The sequence below is a fragment of the Enoplosus armatus genome, chromosome 8, assembly GCF_043641665.1.
Source record: "Enoplosus armatus isolate fEnoArm2 chromosome 8, fEnoArm2.hap1, whole genome shotgun sequence".
NCBI classification, from domain to species: domain Eukaryota; kingdom Metazoa; phylum Chordata; class Actinopteri; order Centrarchiformes; family Enoplosidae; genus Enoplosus; species Enoplosus armatus.
The window spans coordinates 13,406,471-13,426,499 of NC_092187.1; the positions used below are offsets into that span (position 1 = coordinate 13,406,471).

Below are 20,029 nucleotides of genomic sequence, written 5' to 3' on the forward strand. Positions count from 1 at the left end.
TATGTTTGTTCTACCACATCATCATCTGATTCGTTACTTAGTATCAAAGCGAAGAGGAAAAGAAATAGTCCCAGGACAGCAGTAGTGGGACGTTACAGCCTCCAACTTTTGCGCTTTATTTGCCTCAAATTTGGAGCGACGCGGATGTCACATATGGCCACGAATAAGGTGAAGGGGAACTTTTATTGCACCAGCTACTTCCTTCTCTTTGTTCTTGTCTCTTTTATGGTCTATTCAGGAGCCCAAACAACACACCAAACAGTGTTGCACGTTTAGTCTGCAAGAATTCACCCTATTGAGGAAATCAATGAGGTGGACCAATAGGGCTGCTGCAGACAGAGCGACTGCGTTTGAACAGACATTTTCAATAACTGTATTGATTATTTTATTGGTATCTATTATGGGTTTGTTGCGAGAAGCCGAGATAATGTGAATTATATTGTTTCAAATGGATGTGTGGAGTTTTCATTTTGTTATTCTGTTTAAACGCGCTTGATTTAAGAAAATAAAATGCTGGTATATAAAAACGCGCTCTCGTCAACTGTACGAAAAGTCATTTAATTATGTTGATTACAGAAGCTGGTCTTTTCTACACAATGTGGTATTTTACGCGTTTAGAGGCAGCACACTTCGCCCAGACAGGCGCTTAAGTTTTGCTGGATTTTGTTTCGCAGAAGAACACCTCTAAAGTAATTTCCAAACCCATCATTTGCTGCTGAGATAATTATCGGTTCCTCTTTCCTCTGCGTGTGTCAGAGGAATGTCGAAGTATGATCAGAACAGGGAAAAAAAAAAAAAAAAAGAAAGACTGGAACATCTGCATAAGCATTTTAACACGTTGCATTTTACTGTCATTCAACGCTGAACTTCTGTGCATGAAATGTAAAGCATGTATACTCTTTATTGCTGTTAGTTAAAGAGACTGTACCTGAGAGCCTCCAGCTCATAGTGAACAGCGGGCACAGTTGGCCTGTGGAGGGTTTTGTCTGACGTGTGCTGGACAGTCGCATAACTGATTGGGTTTTTTCAGAGAGTGTCAGAAATGATCTTCTTATAGGCGCAGTTCTTTTCTAGCCGGCCGGACCTAAACACGCCATTTCCTCCTTTTATGCCTGATTCCTCCAACATGCTGTGCAGTGCTTTCATTTCTGAGCCTGGGAGATTGCTGCTCGTGTTGCGGGGCTCTGCTGCAGAGATAGTTGTTGGTGAGCTGGGGAACGTCACTTGTTTTATTGCCCTCACAGAAGAGAGACCATAAACGCATTCTTACCACCTACCACCCTCCCCCAGTTCACTGCAAAAGCATGGAAATTGCTCACACGCCAGATAATTCATACACAATGGAAACATTAACAGTATGTTGGAAACTCGTCGATGTGGCTGAGATAAACAATAAATGCCAATATTCATTTTAGTTCATATACAAAGGCGGCGCGTCCTGCGGGATGAGAGCATGTGGATATTGTTGCCCATCTCTGCGGTGGTGTTGTGAAATTAAAACTGAGTTTTAACACACACACTCTCTCTCTCTCTCTCTCTCTCTCTCTCTCTCTCTCTCTCTCTCTCTCTCTCTCTCTCACACACACACACACACACACACACACACACACACACAATCACTCACACAAAACACAATAACTCAGTATCACAGGAGAGGGTTTTGCTTTATACTTCACTAAATGAAACTGATATCTAATTTCCTCAATTGCACACTTTAAAACACCTTTGAAGTTGAGTTCACGTGTATTTTTATGCAAATGTTCCGCCTTCCTTTGAATGTGATCACTGTACTGAATGACATTGGCCACGTTTTGCGTCCTACTTCCCCCGTAAACACCACAATCTCTTAAACTTCATGTGAAAAAAGTCTAATCCAGCCAAGCTGCATGGTGTGCCACACCGACTCTACGCTGTGTTTATCGGCATTTAGCACTAATGTTCAAGCTCTGAGCTAAAAGCTACAGTTTCTCCTCAACTCCTGCCTCTCAATTGGTGGAGAATGGTCAGCTGACATTGTCATATTGTCTCTCACCGAGCCAAGCCTCGGCTATAACACTCGGGTTTGTGCGTCTTAACCGGAGATTGGAAATTAATAATATTGAATCCTCAAAGTAGCCCACGTCCAGTTAGAGAAGCAGAAAGTCGAGGGGAAAAAAAGAAGACCTTGGAGAAAGGTGTGGTTGGTTGACACAGACGGGAAGGAGATTTACTGAGAAGGAGATTGAAAAGAGACCGATAAAGAAGTGGGGAGAGTTGGAGAGAGGGTTACAAGCAAGGTATGAATTCTTATTTCGCAAACCCGTCGCTCTCCTGCCATTTATCCGGTGGTCAAGATGTTTTGCCTAACGTACCCCTAAACTCCACCACCTATGACACAGTCAGACATTTTTCGTCGTACGGTGCTGCTGTGACCCAGAATCGGATATATGCACCTTTCTACTCCCCTCAAGATAATGTCGTTTTTGGGTCTGGCAGGGCACAGTATGAATATGGATCAAACGTGTTTCTTCAAGACAAGGACGTGCTCCCCAGCTGCAGACAAACAAACATGGGACTCAATACACAAAGCCACATTGCTCAAGAGTACAGTTTGGATCAAGGAAGAGCAGGAGCGCAGGACCAGAAAAGCAACATCCCGATCTACCCGTGGATGCAGCGAATGAACTCACACAGCGGTGAGTTTTACTACGACAAATAAATTAAGGAAATGAGCCAGTTTTACGATATGTCTTACCAAGAGAGTAAGTTACTTTTTATGGCCCCATAAAACATTACTGTATCCCCTCGACCTGTAGATGGGCCTTTACATGTGCAAACAAACAGCTTTCATTTTAAGAAAGATATAGTAGCCATAATCAGTAGCGTGGTGCAGAGAGAGTGCATTATGAGGCTTTCATTATTTTAGATAATAAAACAAAAGATGCCCTTTGAGGTTTCGTCTTCCAGTTAAAATGTGTTTATTTTTCTACGTGGATTTGGATTACAATTATGATTCTGACAATGAGGTAAAACTTGTGCTCAAGTGCCTTAAAGTGTTATTAGCCCACAGACAGAGAGCATGCTTCTTTTTTTATGTAAAATGTGACATCGCCTTGCAAATGATTAAATTAGTGCCTTCACTTTGTATCTCAGCAGGAGTGGGCTACGGGACAGACCGACGCAGAGGACGTCAAATATACTCGCGTTACCAAACGCTTGAGCTGGAGAAGGAGTTTCATTTCAACCGCTACCTGACCAGGCGCAGACGCATCGAAATCGCCAATGCGCTTTGTTTAACGGAGCGGCAGATCAAAATCTGGTTTCAGAACCGACGCATGAAATGGAAGAAAGAGAGCAACCTGACCTCCACGGTGACTGGAAGTGAACAGACAGGAGCCTCTCAGGAGGAGCAAGAGGAACGCAATGGCGCGGTAGAAGAAGAGAAGGATGAGGACAAGAAGAAAGAATAGTACAAAAAAAGAAGAAGAGAAGGGAGGAAAAAAACACCTGATGACCATTAAAACCCAACATAACTACCTAAAAAAAATCTGTATGGACTTGAGAGCGACTTCACTGCATGATGGCTACCCCGCAGCTCTACTTATATCCCATGTTGACCACAGGAGTTTCGAGCCTTAGAAATCCAACTAATTTCAGCCACAGTATGGCCCCTGTGACATTTGAAGCGCTGATTGTTGTTTTTTTTATTGCAATGTCACACTTGTATTGTGAAAATAAAAAGAAGTATTAATTTCTACGTTATTTCCCATGCCAGTAAAATCCATGTATTTACCCCCCCGCCCCCCCTCACACACACACACCCTCATCCATCACTGTGAACTCTTTGATCGCCTCACAAAATACAGTGTTGGTGTTTCAGTCTCCAACTCAATAATGTACATGCACATTCCACGGAAGGAAAAGAGGGACCGGGCACCTCATTTGATCACAGTGTAATCAAGTGCTTGAATCGCCCGTAGAAAAGTGTCCTGCATAAACATGAAAGTTGCACGGATATTGACCACAGTCCTCTCACACACAACTGAAATGCCTGTATATAATCAAAGTATCAGTATATTATGTAAATCCTGTGAGGACCTATGTGCATTTAGCCGCTTTGATAGACGCTGCATAACATAAGAACTGCGCTTAGCCCCCTTTTTTCTTTGACCATTGGACACAATAGGCTTTCCTCGTGAGATAGATTTGTACACTAGTAATTCTTCACCTTTGTTTGGGAGTTACGAATTCATGTTTTTTGTCATAATTGTGTATCATGGAATAAAATATTTGTAAAACTTTCTCACTGGTCTTGTGTTTTTTGGGAGTATTGCATTTCCTGACATGAACCAGACGACCGCATAAAGAAAGATTTCTTCAAATACGCACCAAAGTCAGTGCGGGATCGTGGAGGCTTGTTAACATTTAAATTTGTATCATGACCTCCATGGTCAGCAGAGGCTGGCTAACAAAAAAGTCGAATTAAACGATTTTATAGCAAACTTTAGCCTTTAAAATATGAATTATTCAAATTTCTGATTGGCATCATCGTAGCACGGGAATGAACTATTGTCTAATATCCAGTTGAACACGATAACATTCCCGTAGCTGCGTTACTGTAACATAACTTCCAGCGACATTCAAGTTTCAAGTGCATATGCGTAAGTATATTCTAACCAAGTGAGCACTTTAAGTCCTGATTATTATCGTTATTTTATCATTATTGTTATTATTATTATTATCATTGTTGTTGTTGTTATTATTATTGTTGTTATTATATGGGAGTGTTGGTGGACTCGCAGTGTGTCAGGGGCAGGGAGCTCTGGCCGGTCCTGACCGTCCTGCCCCATACCAGACACCAGATGACGCTCTTGTCTTACTGTCCTGCCCTTTTTTTTGCGCTAAAGATCCCTGCCTGGTCCTCAACAACCAACAGCTCAAAGTTTACCGGACACGTTTCTCCTATTCATCAATATCCCCATTGAGTATCAAAGCCAATTTATGACTGGCCAACATGTGCACGTGATCCCATACAAATACCCCATATTTGGGCAGCGCACGTCGGATCAAGAATTAAAAAAAAAAAAGATACCAAAGCCTACTCCACCTATAAATCCTGGATTATTTTTTTAGGGCAGACAGCTCTGAATTTTCCAAAAGCGGCCACAAAGAAAAGCAATGATCAACAAAAACAAGGAATTAAGCGCAACACACGTCCCGCAGCCCTCTCTAGTTTAACAAGAAAGTATCGGCGATAGTTCAAAATGAGCTCTTATGTTGACAGCTCCAATCTCAGGCAAACAAGCGAGACAACTTGTCCTAACACTATGTTTAGTTTCGATCTATCTGGGCGCAGGTCCAGCCGCTATGAGGGTGTTAATGTGAACGGGATATTCACTTGTCCCGTCCCCACGACCTCTGTTGAACGGGAGGAGATGAAAACTAGCCTGCGTGGCAACACGGATACTCCTCTCCCGCCAGGACCACAGATAACCATGGTCTCCAGTAGCTCGTCCGTGGACCCAAGCGGGCTCAACTACGGCTGCAGCACGCTGCTGGGACTAGGGGCAGACCGAGACCCGGAGAGGAGCGCGAAATCCGGCGGCAACAAGAGCCAGGAGAGCGAGAGGAACGCGGAGGGCAAGCAAGCGGTGAAACGAAACACTAAAGTCAGCCAGCGTCAGGACAGTGAGCAGCGGCCACAGATTTACCCATGGATGACAAAACTGCACATGAACCACGGTAAAGTTTGCCTGTTTTTCTAAAGTGCGACTAAGATGCTTTCCCTTATTCACTCTTTACGCTACAACACTTCTTTTCGCCCGTTCCAGTTTCCCTCTTGAGTTTTATAGGCCAAACGCAGGAAATAATAAAAACTCGCGGTCATAAATTTTATGACAAAGGCATCCATTGCTCGTAAACCTGCTCTGTTACGGTGAAGAGGTGATCTGCGGGGTGATTTATGGTGGTATAATTGGATAAGAGAACAAAACTGTGATAAAAGTATGAAATAATATTTACAAATTCACCTCTAAGTAATACTTTTTGCCTCGCTTCGTTTATAGTCTTAGTCGAGCTGCATGTTTTACATTATCAGACTGTATGTGTGGGAGAAGCTTTAGCCTTAAATTGAACTCTGGGAAACATCAATGCCCTGACCCAATCATGAACTTTTCACCTCTAAAAGATTTGAATAGGCGTGCTCCTTCTCCATGCCTTGAAACCACTGGTTGACTATTTAGGCTGCAGATGGACAGTGAGCACATTTGCTGCAAAAAAAGGAGCTACTTCTGTTTTGTGTTGCTCCATATGCAAACAGCCAGGAACACACAGCAGGGAGGGTAAAAAAATATTTTAAGTCCAATAGTCCTAAGGCCTGTTGCTTTACTTAGCACGCCTGTGCACGAGCAAGTCTACAAATAGGAGAATATATCTGGAAAACACGAGTTTCCATTTTCTAATTCCACTTCTTTCGATTTTACACATCTGTTTTTTCCTCCCACGACATTATACTCCTGTGCAGCGGTATCAGGCCGGGGCCAGTGTTTACAGGGAGGCCAGCACATTATTAGATATCCAATTTCACATATCTTACAAATACGATGAGATTTCTCGATAGTATTGTGTATTTTTGATGTGTCAATGTGGAAGGATGTAGAGGGCCCTCTTCCTTTACAGTTAGTGTATCCATTAACCATACTTATCAGCCTGACAGAACATTTTATTACATAAAATCCACAGTAGGTAATATCAGATTAAATTATGTTATATAAAGATATTTGAACTTTTAAATGACGGTGTAAGGAGACACTAATTGATAGGTTTTTGCTTGTAATGCTTATTTTTATGGATAACCAAGCTTTTATTTTGTTAATGTAATAATATTATTAGCTTATTATTCTATTTATTCACCACTATAATGCTGCTGAAAGCTAACTGATTTTAATACCACTTCAGAATCGGAGGGTAAGCGGTCCAGGACCAGTTACACCCGCTACCAGACTCTGGAGCTGGAGAAAGAGTTTCACTTCAACCGCTACCTGAGCCGCCGCAGGCGCGTAGAGATCGCCCACACCCTGTGTCTAAACGAGAGGCAGATCAAAATCTGGTTCCAGAACAGACGAATGAAGTGGAAGAAGGACTCAAAGATCAAAGTGAAGGAATAAACCAGTGCACGCCAGTGAGAACGGGGCGCATGCAGCACGTTTTCAGCCCCACTGCACAGTGCTGGAGTGCCGCCTGACCTCCGGATGAACTGCTAGGAGCAATGACATCATGACACCGCTCTGTGTGCTTCATCACCAATTATGTGTCACTTGGTGCAGTTTGGGACCTAATGTATTGAATATCGCTCACTTTGATCAATCGGTTTACATTTCTAAATTAATTTGCTGCCCATGCGATGATAACCTCACTTTACTGCACGAAGGGGACAAGAGGTTGAGGGGAGCTGGGTCCTTCACGCTGCGAGGCTTCTGGTCTGCAGTGCACTGAAAGGCTGCACAATACTAATCTATGTTTTTAATTAGGATAAAAGTAGTGGAGGCTGGGTGAAGGCCTGCATCATTTCAAACTCCAAATCACCATCGTGTGATAAAACTTTAAGGTCAACGAATCAAATAAAGACGAAAAATATTTCTGACTGCTTTTGAAATCATATGACAGAGAAATAGTTTAGTAAACTACTTTTCCACCTCTTTCCTTTTCTTTTCTCATTTATAGTCTCTAATATGTTGCAGTGCGAACAAGTTAGCACGTGGTCGGATGTGTGATGTGTTCAGTGGGCTAATATCTTTGTGTGTGGATCTCTGTCAAAGGCATCGTCCATGTTGTCTGTCATATCTATCTTTGTGAATCTAAATCATTAATGTATAATTCAGCCGACTGTATGTGATAATGTTGTGATGTGCAATGAGGCCATTTCTCGTGCCCTCTGTAAACTTAAGGTGCCTGGTTTGCACGAGGCCTGGAATAACTGATAGGTGGCTTAATTGTTGATTGTAACCAATAAAGTCTCATCATTAAAAGTGAGGAAATATTCCTATTGTCAATATGCACATTTCTGTTATTATGTGTCTGGTATCAGGGCAGCGGTATCACACAGCAGGCGTATATTCTGTTTGTCCACTGAATTAAACTACTATAGAAATTGTAGTTTAAAAAAAAAAAAACTACTTTTTTTTCTTTTTCTATTGTTTTGTCCTACTGATCACGTTTTTTAGTCTGGCTCGGAATCCACAACATTTCATTGACTGACAAATGCGCTCTGAAGTTTAAGGCCCTCATAAAACTTTATTGCCCCCTTTCTTTTCCACCACTCCGCCACAGGCTGACTGCGTTTCCTGTTTTGTCAGCGACGGAAGGGGACACACTAGCCTGTGATAACACTCGCCCACAACACAACATGGATGCAAAACTTTGGTTTCCTGTGGCCGCAGACTGACGCGCCATCACTGTCGAGGCCATATGGCGACTTTTATGATATCGCCCTGCTCTTTAATCCTGGCATCATTACACTGTAGTTAAAACAACACTATCTGCTAGTATAGAGGACATAAAATCTCTGTGTCTGTGTTCAGAAGCAGCGTTTGTAGAAGTAGTAGTATGACGCAGCATAGCCCAAGGTTATGAGGTAATTCCTCTATAGCACTACTTAAAGAAAATAAAAATCAACTCACCTCTCAAACTAATAGCTTCCTATTCAACTTCCTTGACGGTTATGAGAACCGGTCAGTGCAGCGTCCACTTTCTGTGCGCTCTGTTGGGCCTAACCTATACGTGGACAATGTATTGAATCCCTTTTTGTATGTCTTTCTTTTAGGGTATTTTAAAGTTTACAAGGTTACATATGCCAATTGCCCCGAGCAGGGCCTGTGAATGGTGCATAGGGAGCACGTGGTGTCATTTAAGTGGGTTTTATGGCCTGGAAGAGCTGACAAACCTTCGATATATACACATCATATATAATCTTAACTGTCCGGAATCGCAGCTGCTGGCTTCCCCTTATCTGAGGAAGAAAGGGCTTTGTGGCAGTGAGGATGCAGTACCTTCCTCCGGACTGTGTAGTCGGGTGGTGCGGAGCACTGAGAGCTGCTGCAGTAAGTTGCTTTTAACTTTGCCTACAGGCCCGCGACTGTGCCGTTATTTCACCGTGAAGAAATATTGTTTATGTTTTATATTAGTGTGACTTTGAATGCATGGTTGTTGAATAGATTCACTTCAAGATTAACGGTATTAATTGATAGTGAGGGTGCTTTTTTATGATTATAGAACAATGTAAAATAATCTGGAAATTGTTCGTTTTGAGATATTTGAAAGGATGTCCGGTGTTGCGTATTTAGTCCGAGAGGAACGGGATTATACGGAGACGCCGCTCATGGTTATTGGGTTGTCATGAGGATTATTTCTTTCCGCAGTATCATCCTCATATTTCTGTCAGATTTAAATCTTATAAAATAAATTCCTAATTCCCTCTCAACAGATTTCAGACACAGAGACACTCCGTTTCATTCAACAGTTTGTTTTGCATGTTAGTCCTGTCAGTACGATGATAATATTAGAAAGAAAGGTGACTGTGAAGAAAATGAAAAGTCAGCCAGAACCGTCAAAAAAATCATCTGGTGTCCAGCTTCGCCATCCACCCCACCCTCTCTCTGTCTCCCTCAAACATACACATCACATCTCTCTTGCACACTTACTTGTATGTAAGTTGTGAAGTATTTTCTTTTGCTTAATTCTCACTTAAGTCTTATAGTTTGTTTCAGTGGCGCAGATTCAAGAGAATGCGTAACTAGAACATTGTGTTCAAAATAAAATGTGACTTTTGTTCTGTGTGATGCTAAAATGTTGCCTCGTAGGTTAAAATACGGCTCCATAAAAAGAGCTATAAAATACCAAACCTCCAGATTAAAATGCTCCATCTCCCTGTTTCACCTTGACATAAGGTTAGTGTTTGTGCTCATGGGTTCCTGTTGTTGCAGGGTCATGTCTGGGCCAAGGCACGCAGGTTTGATTCAAAGGCACTTTGCAGTGTAATTATGGCAAACTCAAAGCTTGTGACAAACACAGTGAGGATTTGAACTGGAGGCAGGACTGTTGCATGTTTTACAAAAAAAATGCACCTTTCTCGCACAATAGAGGAATGTTTGTTTTTCACCCTCATACCCCTTCTAACATGTTGTCCTCACTGCAGGGGCAGATATTACTGGATTGATCAGTTTGGAGACTGATGAGGCGATGTGATCTTATAAGCTCGATAATTTTCTGTTGCTCTGTAGGGCACATCATTTAATTGCCCATATGTCTTAGAAAGCACTTCAGCCTAGAAATACTGGCCTTTTCTTAATCAATGTGTGGAACTGCAAATGGCTCATTTTGATATTAAGTCTTGTTTGGGTGAGTGTATCTCAGCTGACAGAGCAGGCTGCTGCAGCAGGGCAGTGCATGCTGACAGTGATGCAACATTGACTGCATTAACGCACCTTCATATATGCCACACCTTGTGATAACACGCAGTCTATGTTGTATTGTTGTTGTTTTTTTATTTTAAAACAAATCTGTCCCCTTTTCAGCCTGTGCAGGTTATTTTTCAGGTGTGCAGGATGATCAATTATACACTTCCAATAGGGGGCACTGTGCAACACGCTCCTGTGTGGGTGACACACTGTGAGGGCAACGTGTCCACGTAAGGGCATGCATTAGTGCTTCTTTCATCCCAAGATTTTATTTTATTTTGCCCTTTTTTTGAGCAGCTGTGCTGTTATATCTGCTATTACCAGAGGGAGAAAATTGTCATCATAAACTCTCAAACTAAAACAAAAAGTAATAGTTGTTTTCCTCCACAGACAAGATATAACATTTTCCTATGAATTAAAACGGATTTGATGATCTTTATAAAGGTTGCAAGACCTTTATTATAATCGAAATGATTTTATTCTCATGACTTTCCAGCTATTGCATCTTGGGAGGAAGTTTGAGTCAAAGCTGTTGTTTAATCTAACTCAGGGCAAAGACACTCAAGCTCAAAACAATATCACTACAGTAAAAGTGAAACCGTCTAAACATCCGTTTTCACTGCCATGCTCTGTTGTATTCCTTTCTTTGACCTGTGGAGCTGACACTGCCATCATTCAATCCTCAGAGGTCATTTCCGGGTGAGCACAGACTTCCCTTTGTCTGAGCCCAAATAAGAGCCATAAAGTCCCATTACATCGTTTTTTCGAGCACAGACAGAATTTATTTACAATGTGGAGACAAAGTCGTGAATTTTTTATTGACTGTTCGCCATAATTCAGCCGCGCTGAAGTCCAGGGATTTCTATTCATAGAACATTTGCCCAAGGAAATACCAAAATGCTTGTAAATTTAGTTTTTACTGTCTGAAAATGACCCGTCCTAAATTTCTGTCCTCGGTCCCAGTTCTGCAGGAGCCCACACATGTCAGGGCTTTTCTAGGACATGCCTCCCTTCAATTAGGCTGGATAACAGAGGAGATCATAGAGGGACAGACTGAGGGATCATTAAGATGAAATAATAACGCAACATATCAACACGGTTCGTTTCTGTGCTTGAACACCGAGAGATTAACTGGAGGAAACTTATCAAAAATTATCTAGTATGAAATAAAGATGCATTGGTCTTTGATTATGTGATGTAAATTGTTGCTCAATCAATTGTTGATTCATTTGTATTTTTGAAGTATTATTTTTATGATATGTTGGCAATTTTATATGGAGCACATATTATGGTACACATAATGCATTCATTCATTTCAACGTTATACGCGTCTGACTTTTTTATATAATTGATAATAAATAATAAACTGGTTGGTGGATAATTCATTGATCTTGTTTATTTTTTTAAAAACGTAAATACTAATTTAAAATTTGTAGATTTTTGGCATCTTTGTCAAGAATTAAAATTTTCCAGTTTGGTTGCAAAAAGTATTTTTTCTTACGTAAAGGACCAATCTTGATCTAATTTTCGTCTTTCTTCTATTTTTCAGACAGTTCATCGGGTCAAAATGAGTGGGACCGCGGATTTATCAGTAAGTGTTATCCGCCGCCCCACGCCTCTCCACCTGGCTTTAGTCAGGAGATGTGACACTTCAGGGAGCTTGTTATTTGGCTGTAGGCAAACAGCTGGCTCCACTGACATCACGGGTCTTAACGAATTTGTTTAGGGATTTCTGGTGTTTATATAAGCACTGCGGTTCAACAATCACAGTGTTTTTACTTCCAAATAAATATCGGAGTTTTTTTTGTTTTTCAATTTTACACATTAAATGCTTTAAACAGAAACTACAACTTGAACTGGAATTACTGTCCTCCTGCAAACTGCTGGGGTCTAGTTAGCAGCCAGAAAAGCTGCACTCTTGTTGCACAGGTGAACTGGATTTAACGCTGCAGTGTGAGTCTAATGAACCACAGCATTGCTATAATGAACTGCAAACCAACCAATGGTTTCTGTGGGGCATCTAGTATCCAAAACCACCTCTGCTCCCCTGGCTGCTGCTTTTTAGAGGGTATTCATATCCAACTAGTCTCCAGTCTGTCTGCACTTCATTAAAAAGTTTTTTATTTTAACTGGACGATCCAGCTTAACGTTATTACACCTGGGGAGAGTAAACGTGTAAAGGCTATTAGGTTAAGGGTTTGATTAAACGCGCATCGTAACCATTTTCATCAGGGAGCGGGATATTGCTGCACTGTCTGCATCCAGGTCAGCTGCTGCTGCTGCTGCTGCTGTGGCCACCACATTAAAAACAGCCATGCAGTGGACAGAACAACAAACCTCCACGTAGTTTTGTGCAGATTTATTTTGTTTACATATGTACATGTGTGACTACGCTTGTAAGGCTGTTAGTTTGCAGGAAGGAGGGGGGTGAAAAGGGAAAGCTTAACAATTTCTCAAATGAACAAATGAAACATCAAATTAGTCCGCCTGAGGGCCTCATTTTTTGTACTTCTACATTATAACTAGTTATTGAACTAGGTGCACGATCTGAAAGCCATTTGTGGGGAGAAGGAATTCATTGCTGTCTCTCCATCAATAATCCTTGGCAGTGAACTATTGGAGCCAGTCAAACGCGAGGGGTGAAACGCGGGTCAGGCTGTCTAACTAATATTAAAATGCGTCCGCCGGAGCGCACGGGGGAGAGAGGGGAGTATGTGGTGTGTGCGTGCAGCTCCTTCACACTGGTTTTGGTGCACAACAAACGGCGAGTATTTAGATGAGCATGTGGCAAAGCCAAATGAATATGAGTTAGATTTCTTTGTGACTATTTGCTCTGTCGTTCGCGGTTTCTTGGCTCAGGATCTTTTGTTCTTCAATAAATAAAATCTATTGAATTGATACACAGAATGCACGCGGAGACATATGTAGATTAAGATGTTTTTTTTGACAGCGTTTGAAGTCCCCTGTGCATTTCCACTGTAATCAATCCCATTGATTCACAATCTGAGGCTGTTTGCTGTTTTTAATAACCTCCCGAAACAGGTCACATGTCTGATATTGCATTTTTCATCCGAGGCTTTTTCTCATTAGCTTCCAGAGTGGCAGGAAGAAAGGTTACCGAGCGGTCAGTATGGTAATAGCAAGCAGAAGAAATGGTTGGGAACAATAGAAACTTATTTTTCATCTGTGCTGTCAAGCCGTCCCTTTGTATCTCGCCGTGTTTGTGACTGAATATTCATATAGGAGCTACCTCAAAGGCAGAGGTTGAATGTTAAGAAAAGGGACCCTCTTGTCCTTTGTACACGGCGTGTTTGTGTGTGTGTGTGTGTGTGTGCAGGCATATGTGTGCACGCGATTTATTTTTGTGGATAAAAGATGTTAAAGTAGTATTTTTCTGTACTTTGCAAACGCATTAAGAGCAGAGCAGATTTGCTTTTGTGTTTGTGGCTTCAGTAACCCTGATAAACAGCCTCGGCATTGGCGCGCGCGCCGCTTTGTGCAGTATTTCTTCTCTATTGCAGCCTTAATGTTTGTTATGACACTGTGCTCTCAAACGCATGCCAGTCCAATTTCAGACACGATAACCTGCTTGCAGAGCGGGTTTGCCTGAGAGATCACCTTTGCCGTTTCTAACCTAAAACACATTAGTTGTCTATATGTACCCTGTAGAACCGAATTTGTGTGAAGTACAAACAGTCGCAAATACGTCTCTACAGGAATACATGGGCAACTGAAATACCACGCCAGCCAATGGATCCTCCTGCATCTGCTCCTCTACTCGTCTCTCTGACTTTCCCTGCTATTGCATATACAAGCATCAGTGATATATATATATATACACACACACACACACACACACACACACACACACACACAGGATACATCCAGGCACTAGCAATGCAATAACAATTGTCACAAAGTGTATTCATAGTCCAGACAGCCGTAGATTGTGTAGGTAGGCCACAGAGAGCAAACCCATGTGTGCAGTGTGCGGCTACTACTGTGTCAGACCCTGTAAAACACGTTAGGAACCAGGGGTCGTTTAAAAGTGACTGATTTACGGCTTTTATTGCTCTATAAAACGCCTCTAACATCCTCGCTAGGGGTAATAGAAATGTCGTGCGCATTCTGTGCAAACAGAACAGCCAGAAATGACATTTCCACCTCGGATTTTAACCATATTATGTAATTATTACTGTGAAAATAGGGTTAACCCGTTAACTTGCTATTTGGTGCTGTTGACCAATAAATTGACTTCTTCTGTTCAGGCTTAATGTTTCTTCAAGTGGGAGCCTTTGACTTTTATTAAACGTTTTATTATTATTATTATAGGATTTTTCTTTGTACTTGTAATTACACACACACACACACACACACACACACACCTCTCATAACGATAAAAATAGAAGAAATATAATCTGGATGTTGTTGGGAGGCTGCTAAGCTATTAGAGAGTCAACCTTTCTCTCTCTTTCTCTTTGACCACAGCTGACTCTGGGATAAGAATGGGAAGCACACAGCACATGACAAGTTTATACAGGCAGGCCGGATCAGTTTACAGTGTGACAGCAGAGGCTGATGGTCAGTGCTTCAGCCATGATTAGCACGTAACATTTGGAGGCTGTGTCTCCAAATGGCAAGACTATTGTTGTCATATTATTTTAATTTTGTATATATGTGGAATAAGTGTGGCTATAGTTTAAAGCAACAACAAAAAAGTATACACGTTTGTATACAAATCTGTTGCATTAGTTCTGTACATATTTAGCAATGTTGCATTATTTATGCAGTTTGGGTTGCAGCTAATCCACACACAGATTCAGTTGCTTTACATGCACATGGTCACATGTTTTTTATGTGGGCCATAACAAAGGTCACAACGTGTCTTGCCAGTATAAGATAAGGACTTTTCAGTGTTGTTAAAACAGAGAGCCATGAGGATAGAGTCAAGAGCTGTATTATTTTCAGAAAAGGTCTGATTCTATTAAAGAATTGATTATATTTGGTCTTTTTTCTTTGCAAGTCTACAAGCAAGACCACTCTTGACTGTGTGGGAGGGCTCTTCAGTTTAATGTGAGGGAGTCCATCTTCTCCTAAACGTTCTCGCTCTCTGGTCTGCAACAACCGAATGTAACTCAGCTTCTCTGTGACACAATACTGCTCCTCTGCAGTGAAGTCAGCAGATCTTAATGTTCGGAGACTCTCTGGTCTGTGACACCATAATGATATTGGTTTCCCCCGGATCTGTGACATCATAATGATGCTGCTTTCTCTGCACTGTTGTCAGGTTTGTGACTCCACAGTGGTGCGGCTTTATGTTGGCTGGTGTGTGATGTCACATGTTGGTAGTGTTGAGTTAGTTCAGTCTGCTGGCTGCTGCACTGTTTGTCACAGCTATGTGGTTTTCTCTGCTTTCTCTCCACTGTTTCGTTGGTGACATCACAATGCTCATAATGAGGAGGCTTTTGTTTGAATATTTGTTGTATCTTTCAGAATTAGAGGCTCTTAACAAGGATTAAAGGCATGTGTTAGGCCACATTTTGGCTTTTCTCTTTTGTTTACTTTTACCGCTTTGTACATAGACAAGCACCACCGTGACATTTCTATATTCTTTGCATCTTATTTGCTTTATTCTAAAGCACACTACACCTTTCCTGCTTTGAATGCTGCTCTGACATTCAAAGTAGCATAAAAAACGTCTATATATACATATACAGGATATAAGTATCCTGTCATCTTTAGAATCCTTACTTCAATCAATCCTACTTGTAATGTGATCCATACCAATTTTTGATTAAAAATTGAAGCCTGAGCCTTTTAATGAATAGAGGATATCATTTCAAAACAGACAAATATCTCATCATTGAATGAAAGCTTTTGTTTGTGCAGCCTGACTCCTTCCTGTCCACCATTCTCTCCAACATTATAAATTACCAAACCTATACTTTCAAAAATCAGCCACACCTCCAGAGCATCTCACCACTCCAGTCCTCTCTGACATTTAGATTCACAATAAACCTATTAAATATTAGTGCTGACATAGTTTTTTTTTTTTTTAGGAATATCATCAAAGCTGATGCAGCTCTAACTCTTTAAGTGTATTAATGGACTGTAATGTGTTTCACAGCTGAAGTGCTGTTGGTAAAGAATGTGCCTTCATTAATTAGCAGATAACCTTTATATAAGGCGTGCAGGCTAACAAAATGATTGGTTTGCTATTGTTGTACCTTATCCTTGGTGAATCACCTATTGTCCCTTTGAATAATTGAGACCAGTGGATTTTGCCTGTTTTTATTTTTTCCTTGGTCAGCAACTAGCTACTAGTTTTGTCCCCAAGATCAATTGCCTTGGTAACACAACCAGAGAGAGAGAGAGAGAGAGAGGAAGAGAGAGAGAGTGAGGGAGAGAGAGAGAGAGAGAGAGAGAGAGAGAGAGAGAGAGAGAGAGAGAGATTTGTGCCCACAATGGCGACTGTAGGTATGCTAAATACCTCTGGTTCCTTATCCGGGAACTACCTCTTACTCTGCTATTGGGCCACTGGGTCACGTGGTAAAAGTAACTTTACAGGGCTGCTCGCAAGTAGGAGGGCTTTATGGAGCAGAAAAACGACAAAGCTAGAAAAATTATTTTCCACTCCAGAAATTAATGATCATGAGCTCGTATTTGATGGAGTCTAACTACATTGATCCGAAATTTCCTCCATGCGAGGAATATTCGCAAAATAACTACATCCCAGAGCATAGTCCAGAATATTACAGCCGCGCAAGGGAAACTGGCTACCAGCATCACCACCAGGAGTTATATCCTCCGCGGGCGAGCTACCAAGAGCGCCAGTATAACTGTGCAAGCATTCCTGAACCTGACACGCCAAGGGGACATGGAATACCCCAATCTGCGCACCTGCTGACAGGGAAAGGGCAACCTGCTTCATGTGAAACCCCACAGTTGTCCATGTCCCCCGCCACCCCACCGGCCGCAACCTCCGCCTGCAACCAAGCTACCCCGGAGCACCCAAACAGCACAGCCTCCTCCAAGCAGCCCGTGGTGTACCCGTGGATGAAGAAAATTCACGTCAGCACTGGTAGGCAACTTGTGTGTTCATGTTCCCTGCACTCCTCACGCTCCTCTCTCCCTTTCCCTCCCTTTTTATCAGTCTCCCTGACTCCCATCTCGTTGCCAGCCCCTGCTCCGATAGCAGGGAAGCCTTTGAAATGGCACAATTGAGGCGGATTTACGACTCGGCATTGGTAATTACACCCACCATAAATTTTATAGCCGAGGTATACTCAGGGCAGCCGTATCACCATGTGGCTTCTGCTGTTATGTATTGCGCGATAGAGAGAGGGGGAGAAATGAATAAGAAAAAAAAATTGAGCTTTGTAATCTTGCATTAATAATTTAGCTCATAGTTGGATGTGAGTGTCCTCTCATTACGCTGAGAAGTTCTTAACTTCCCATTTAAATTTCTCAAACAGCTAAACATTCATATCCAATAAATCTTTCCAGCCATATCTCAGTTGAGGCCATTCTTGTTTACCCCTCCTTTCCTCCCTTCTCTGTCTCCCTTTCTCTCCACTTATCCTTTTTTTTCCTCCCAGTGAACTCGGCTTACAATGGGACGGAGCCCAAGCGGTCTAGGACAGCATACACCCGGCAGCAAGTCTTAGAATTGGAGAAGGAATTCCACTATAACCGATATTTAACTCGGCGGAGGCGCATCGAGATCGCCCACACCCTGGTTCTCTCCGAGCGACAGATTAAAATCTGGTTTCAAAACCGCAGGATGAAATGGAAAAAGGATCACAGGCTCCCGAACACCAAAGTGAGATCCTCCTCCTCCTCCTCCGGGTCCAACACAAGCTCAGCAGCCGGCGCTGTTGCCGCTGCCTCGGCCACTAACACTGGGGCCCCCGACGAACTCACCGGAGCACAGCATGGCGAGGATATTACCAGGTTATAAAACCGCAAGACCCGGGGTAGAAAAGGAACTGGTTATTTATAGAACAATTATATATTTTGTTTTGGTAGCTATCTTGTGCGGTTTCCTTTAAGTCCAAAGTTATATAAAATGCATGTTATATAGCATGGATTACTGCGAATACCGATGAATTATTTTTACGTGACACAGGGTTTAATTTATTTGAAGCTCAATTAAAATGATGTTTTTTATTAAAAAAATGTTTTGAATGAAGGAAAAAAAAGTAGAAAAAAAATATACATTTTATCAAAATGTTATTGTGGGCCATTCTTTTGCCCTGCTGCCCAAGGTGAAATGCACAATCTATTTATTTCAAACAACACTGGAAGGAAATCAATATAATAATGATAGTTATTTTTGGTATAAAAAAAAGCTGGAAACACACCATTGATCTTGAACTTGTATGTTTTGGGATAACAACAATGTGTGAATTACCTCGTGTATTTCAGAAACAGGACTTTTGATTTACAATCTAGTTTTTGTGGTGTTGATGTTGTGTTTAGACCGTTAAAAAGCAGATTATTGTGAAATGCAATAAACGGAGTGTAGTGTACTTGTGCTAATCATATTGGTCAATAAAACAGTGAGTGTCTACTAGTTTTACATACGTTTGGTCGAACTTCATTTTAGGCAAGAGGAGGTCTGCTATTGATTTATATATTTTTTTGGCTTTTTGGAGACATCACCTTAAAAGTGTACAGATCATTTCATGAGGGAAACAAGAGTCACTGTGTTTTCAGACTGTAAGTCCTGCAGCTCATTGTTGCGTCTTTAAATTAGCAATGTGTACAGACTGTGTGTGAGTGAGTGAGTGTGTGTGTGTGTGTGTATGTGTGTTAAAGCCTGACTCAATATGGACTGGAGTTATTTCTAAAATCTGAAAATGAAATAGTTTGCGCTGTGCATTATGTTGCAACCTCATCAGTGTGAAGGGCATTCAATTAACGCTAAAGCCACCGAGGCCCTCCACTCCACTCTGCACTGCATCTGCTTCCTTCGTCCTGACTTGAACACAAAGCTGCATGCGATTCATTTAGAGGACATGTTTTTTGCGTTGTGTTAGAGATTATAGATTGTGGAAATATTCATTTTGTAACTGAAGTAGTTGCTATTTTCTTCTATCGTCCACTGCGCCATGCGACTGAGTTTTCACATGTAATAAAAAATAAAATAAAGTCGTGAATTGCAGATAGATTCAATATAATGCGTCATGTGATGTTGGTTAAAGTCTCCCAGTGAGGGAGGGGATGGATGTAAACTAGCTGACCTTTGTTATCAGGCCCAAGAGGCTTTCAGGAGGGATGTTGTTGTTGTTCCCTTGTGTGTTCACTCTTTTGATTTTTGTATTATGAACATTTACCTGCTGTCCTCTCTAGTGGGCACAGCTCGCGAGAATACCAAAAAAAACACCTACAATTTCAAAAAACGGCGCTCACTGCAACGTCATCGTCCAGCATTTCATCTGGCAGCAGGACCAACACACTGCAGGACTGTTTACGACTGTAGATCTGCTGGACTGATACAACCATTTGACAGAGTATATCACTCAAACTGCGCCTCTCGACTGAAGTGTGTTAACATTTTATGTCTCACAGAGATGCATTCATTTTTTTATTCA

The 20,029-nt window shown here is 41.6% G+C and overlaps 3 protein-coding genes across 4 annotated transcripts; all 3 read left to right on the plus strand.

Annotated features, from left to right (window-relative positions):
• Positions 1–2,278: 2,278 nt before the first annotated feature.
• On the plus strand, positions 2,279–3,449 carry hoxc6a (homeobox C6a). 2 transcript variants are annotated; one of them, XM_070910394.1, is made up of 2 exons: positions 2,279–2,675; positions 3,136–3,449. In XM_070910394.1, exons 1-2 carry the CDS (start codon positions 2,279–2,281, stop codon positions 3,447–3,449), a joined length of 711 nt encoding a protein of 236 aa, XP_070766495.1. The 2 variants fall into 2 exon arrangements, with proteins under 2 accessions (XP_070766495.1, XP_070766496.1); XM_070910395.1 differs by having other exon boundaries at positions 2,279–2,672.
• A 1,794-nt stretch (positions 3,450–5,243) lies between these two features.
• hoxc5a (homeobox C5a) lies at positions 5,244–7,145 on the plus strand. Its single transcript, XM_070910698.1, has 2 exons — positions 5,244–5,721; positions 6,937–7,145. Exons 1-2 carry the CDS (start codon positions 5,244–5,246, stop codon positions 7,143–7,145), a joined length of 687 nt encoding a protein of 228 aa, XP_070766799.1.
• Positions 7,146–17,078: 9,933 nt separating this feature from the next.
• On the plus strand, positions 17,079–18,393 carry hoxc4a (homeobox C4a). The gene is made up of 2 exons (XM_070910303.1): positions 17,079–17,514; positions 18,032–18,393. Exons 1-2 carry the CDS (start codon positions 17,079–17,081, stop codon positions 18,391–18,393), a joined length of 798 nt encoding a protein of 265 aa, XP_070766404.1.
• The last annotated feature ends 1,636 nt before the right edge of the window (positions 18,394–20,029 follow it).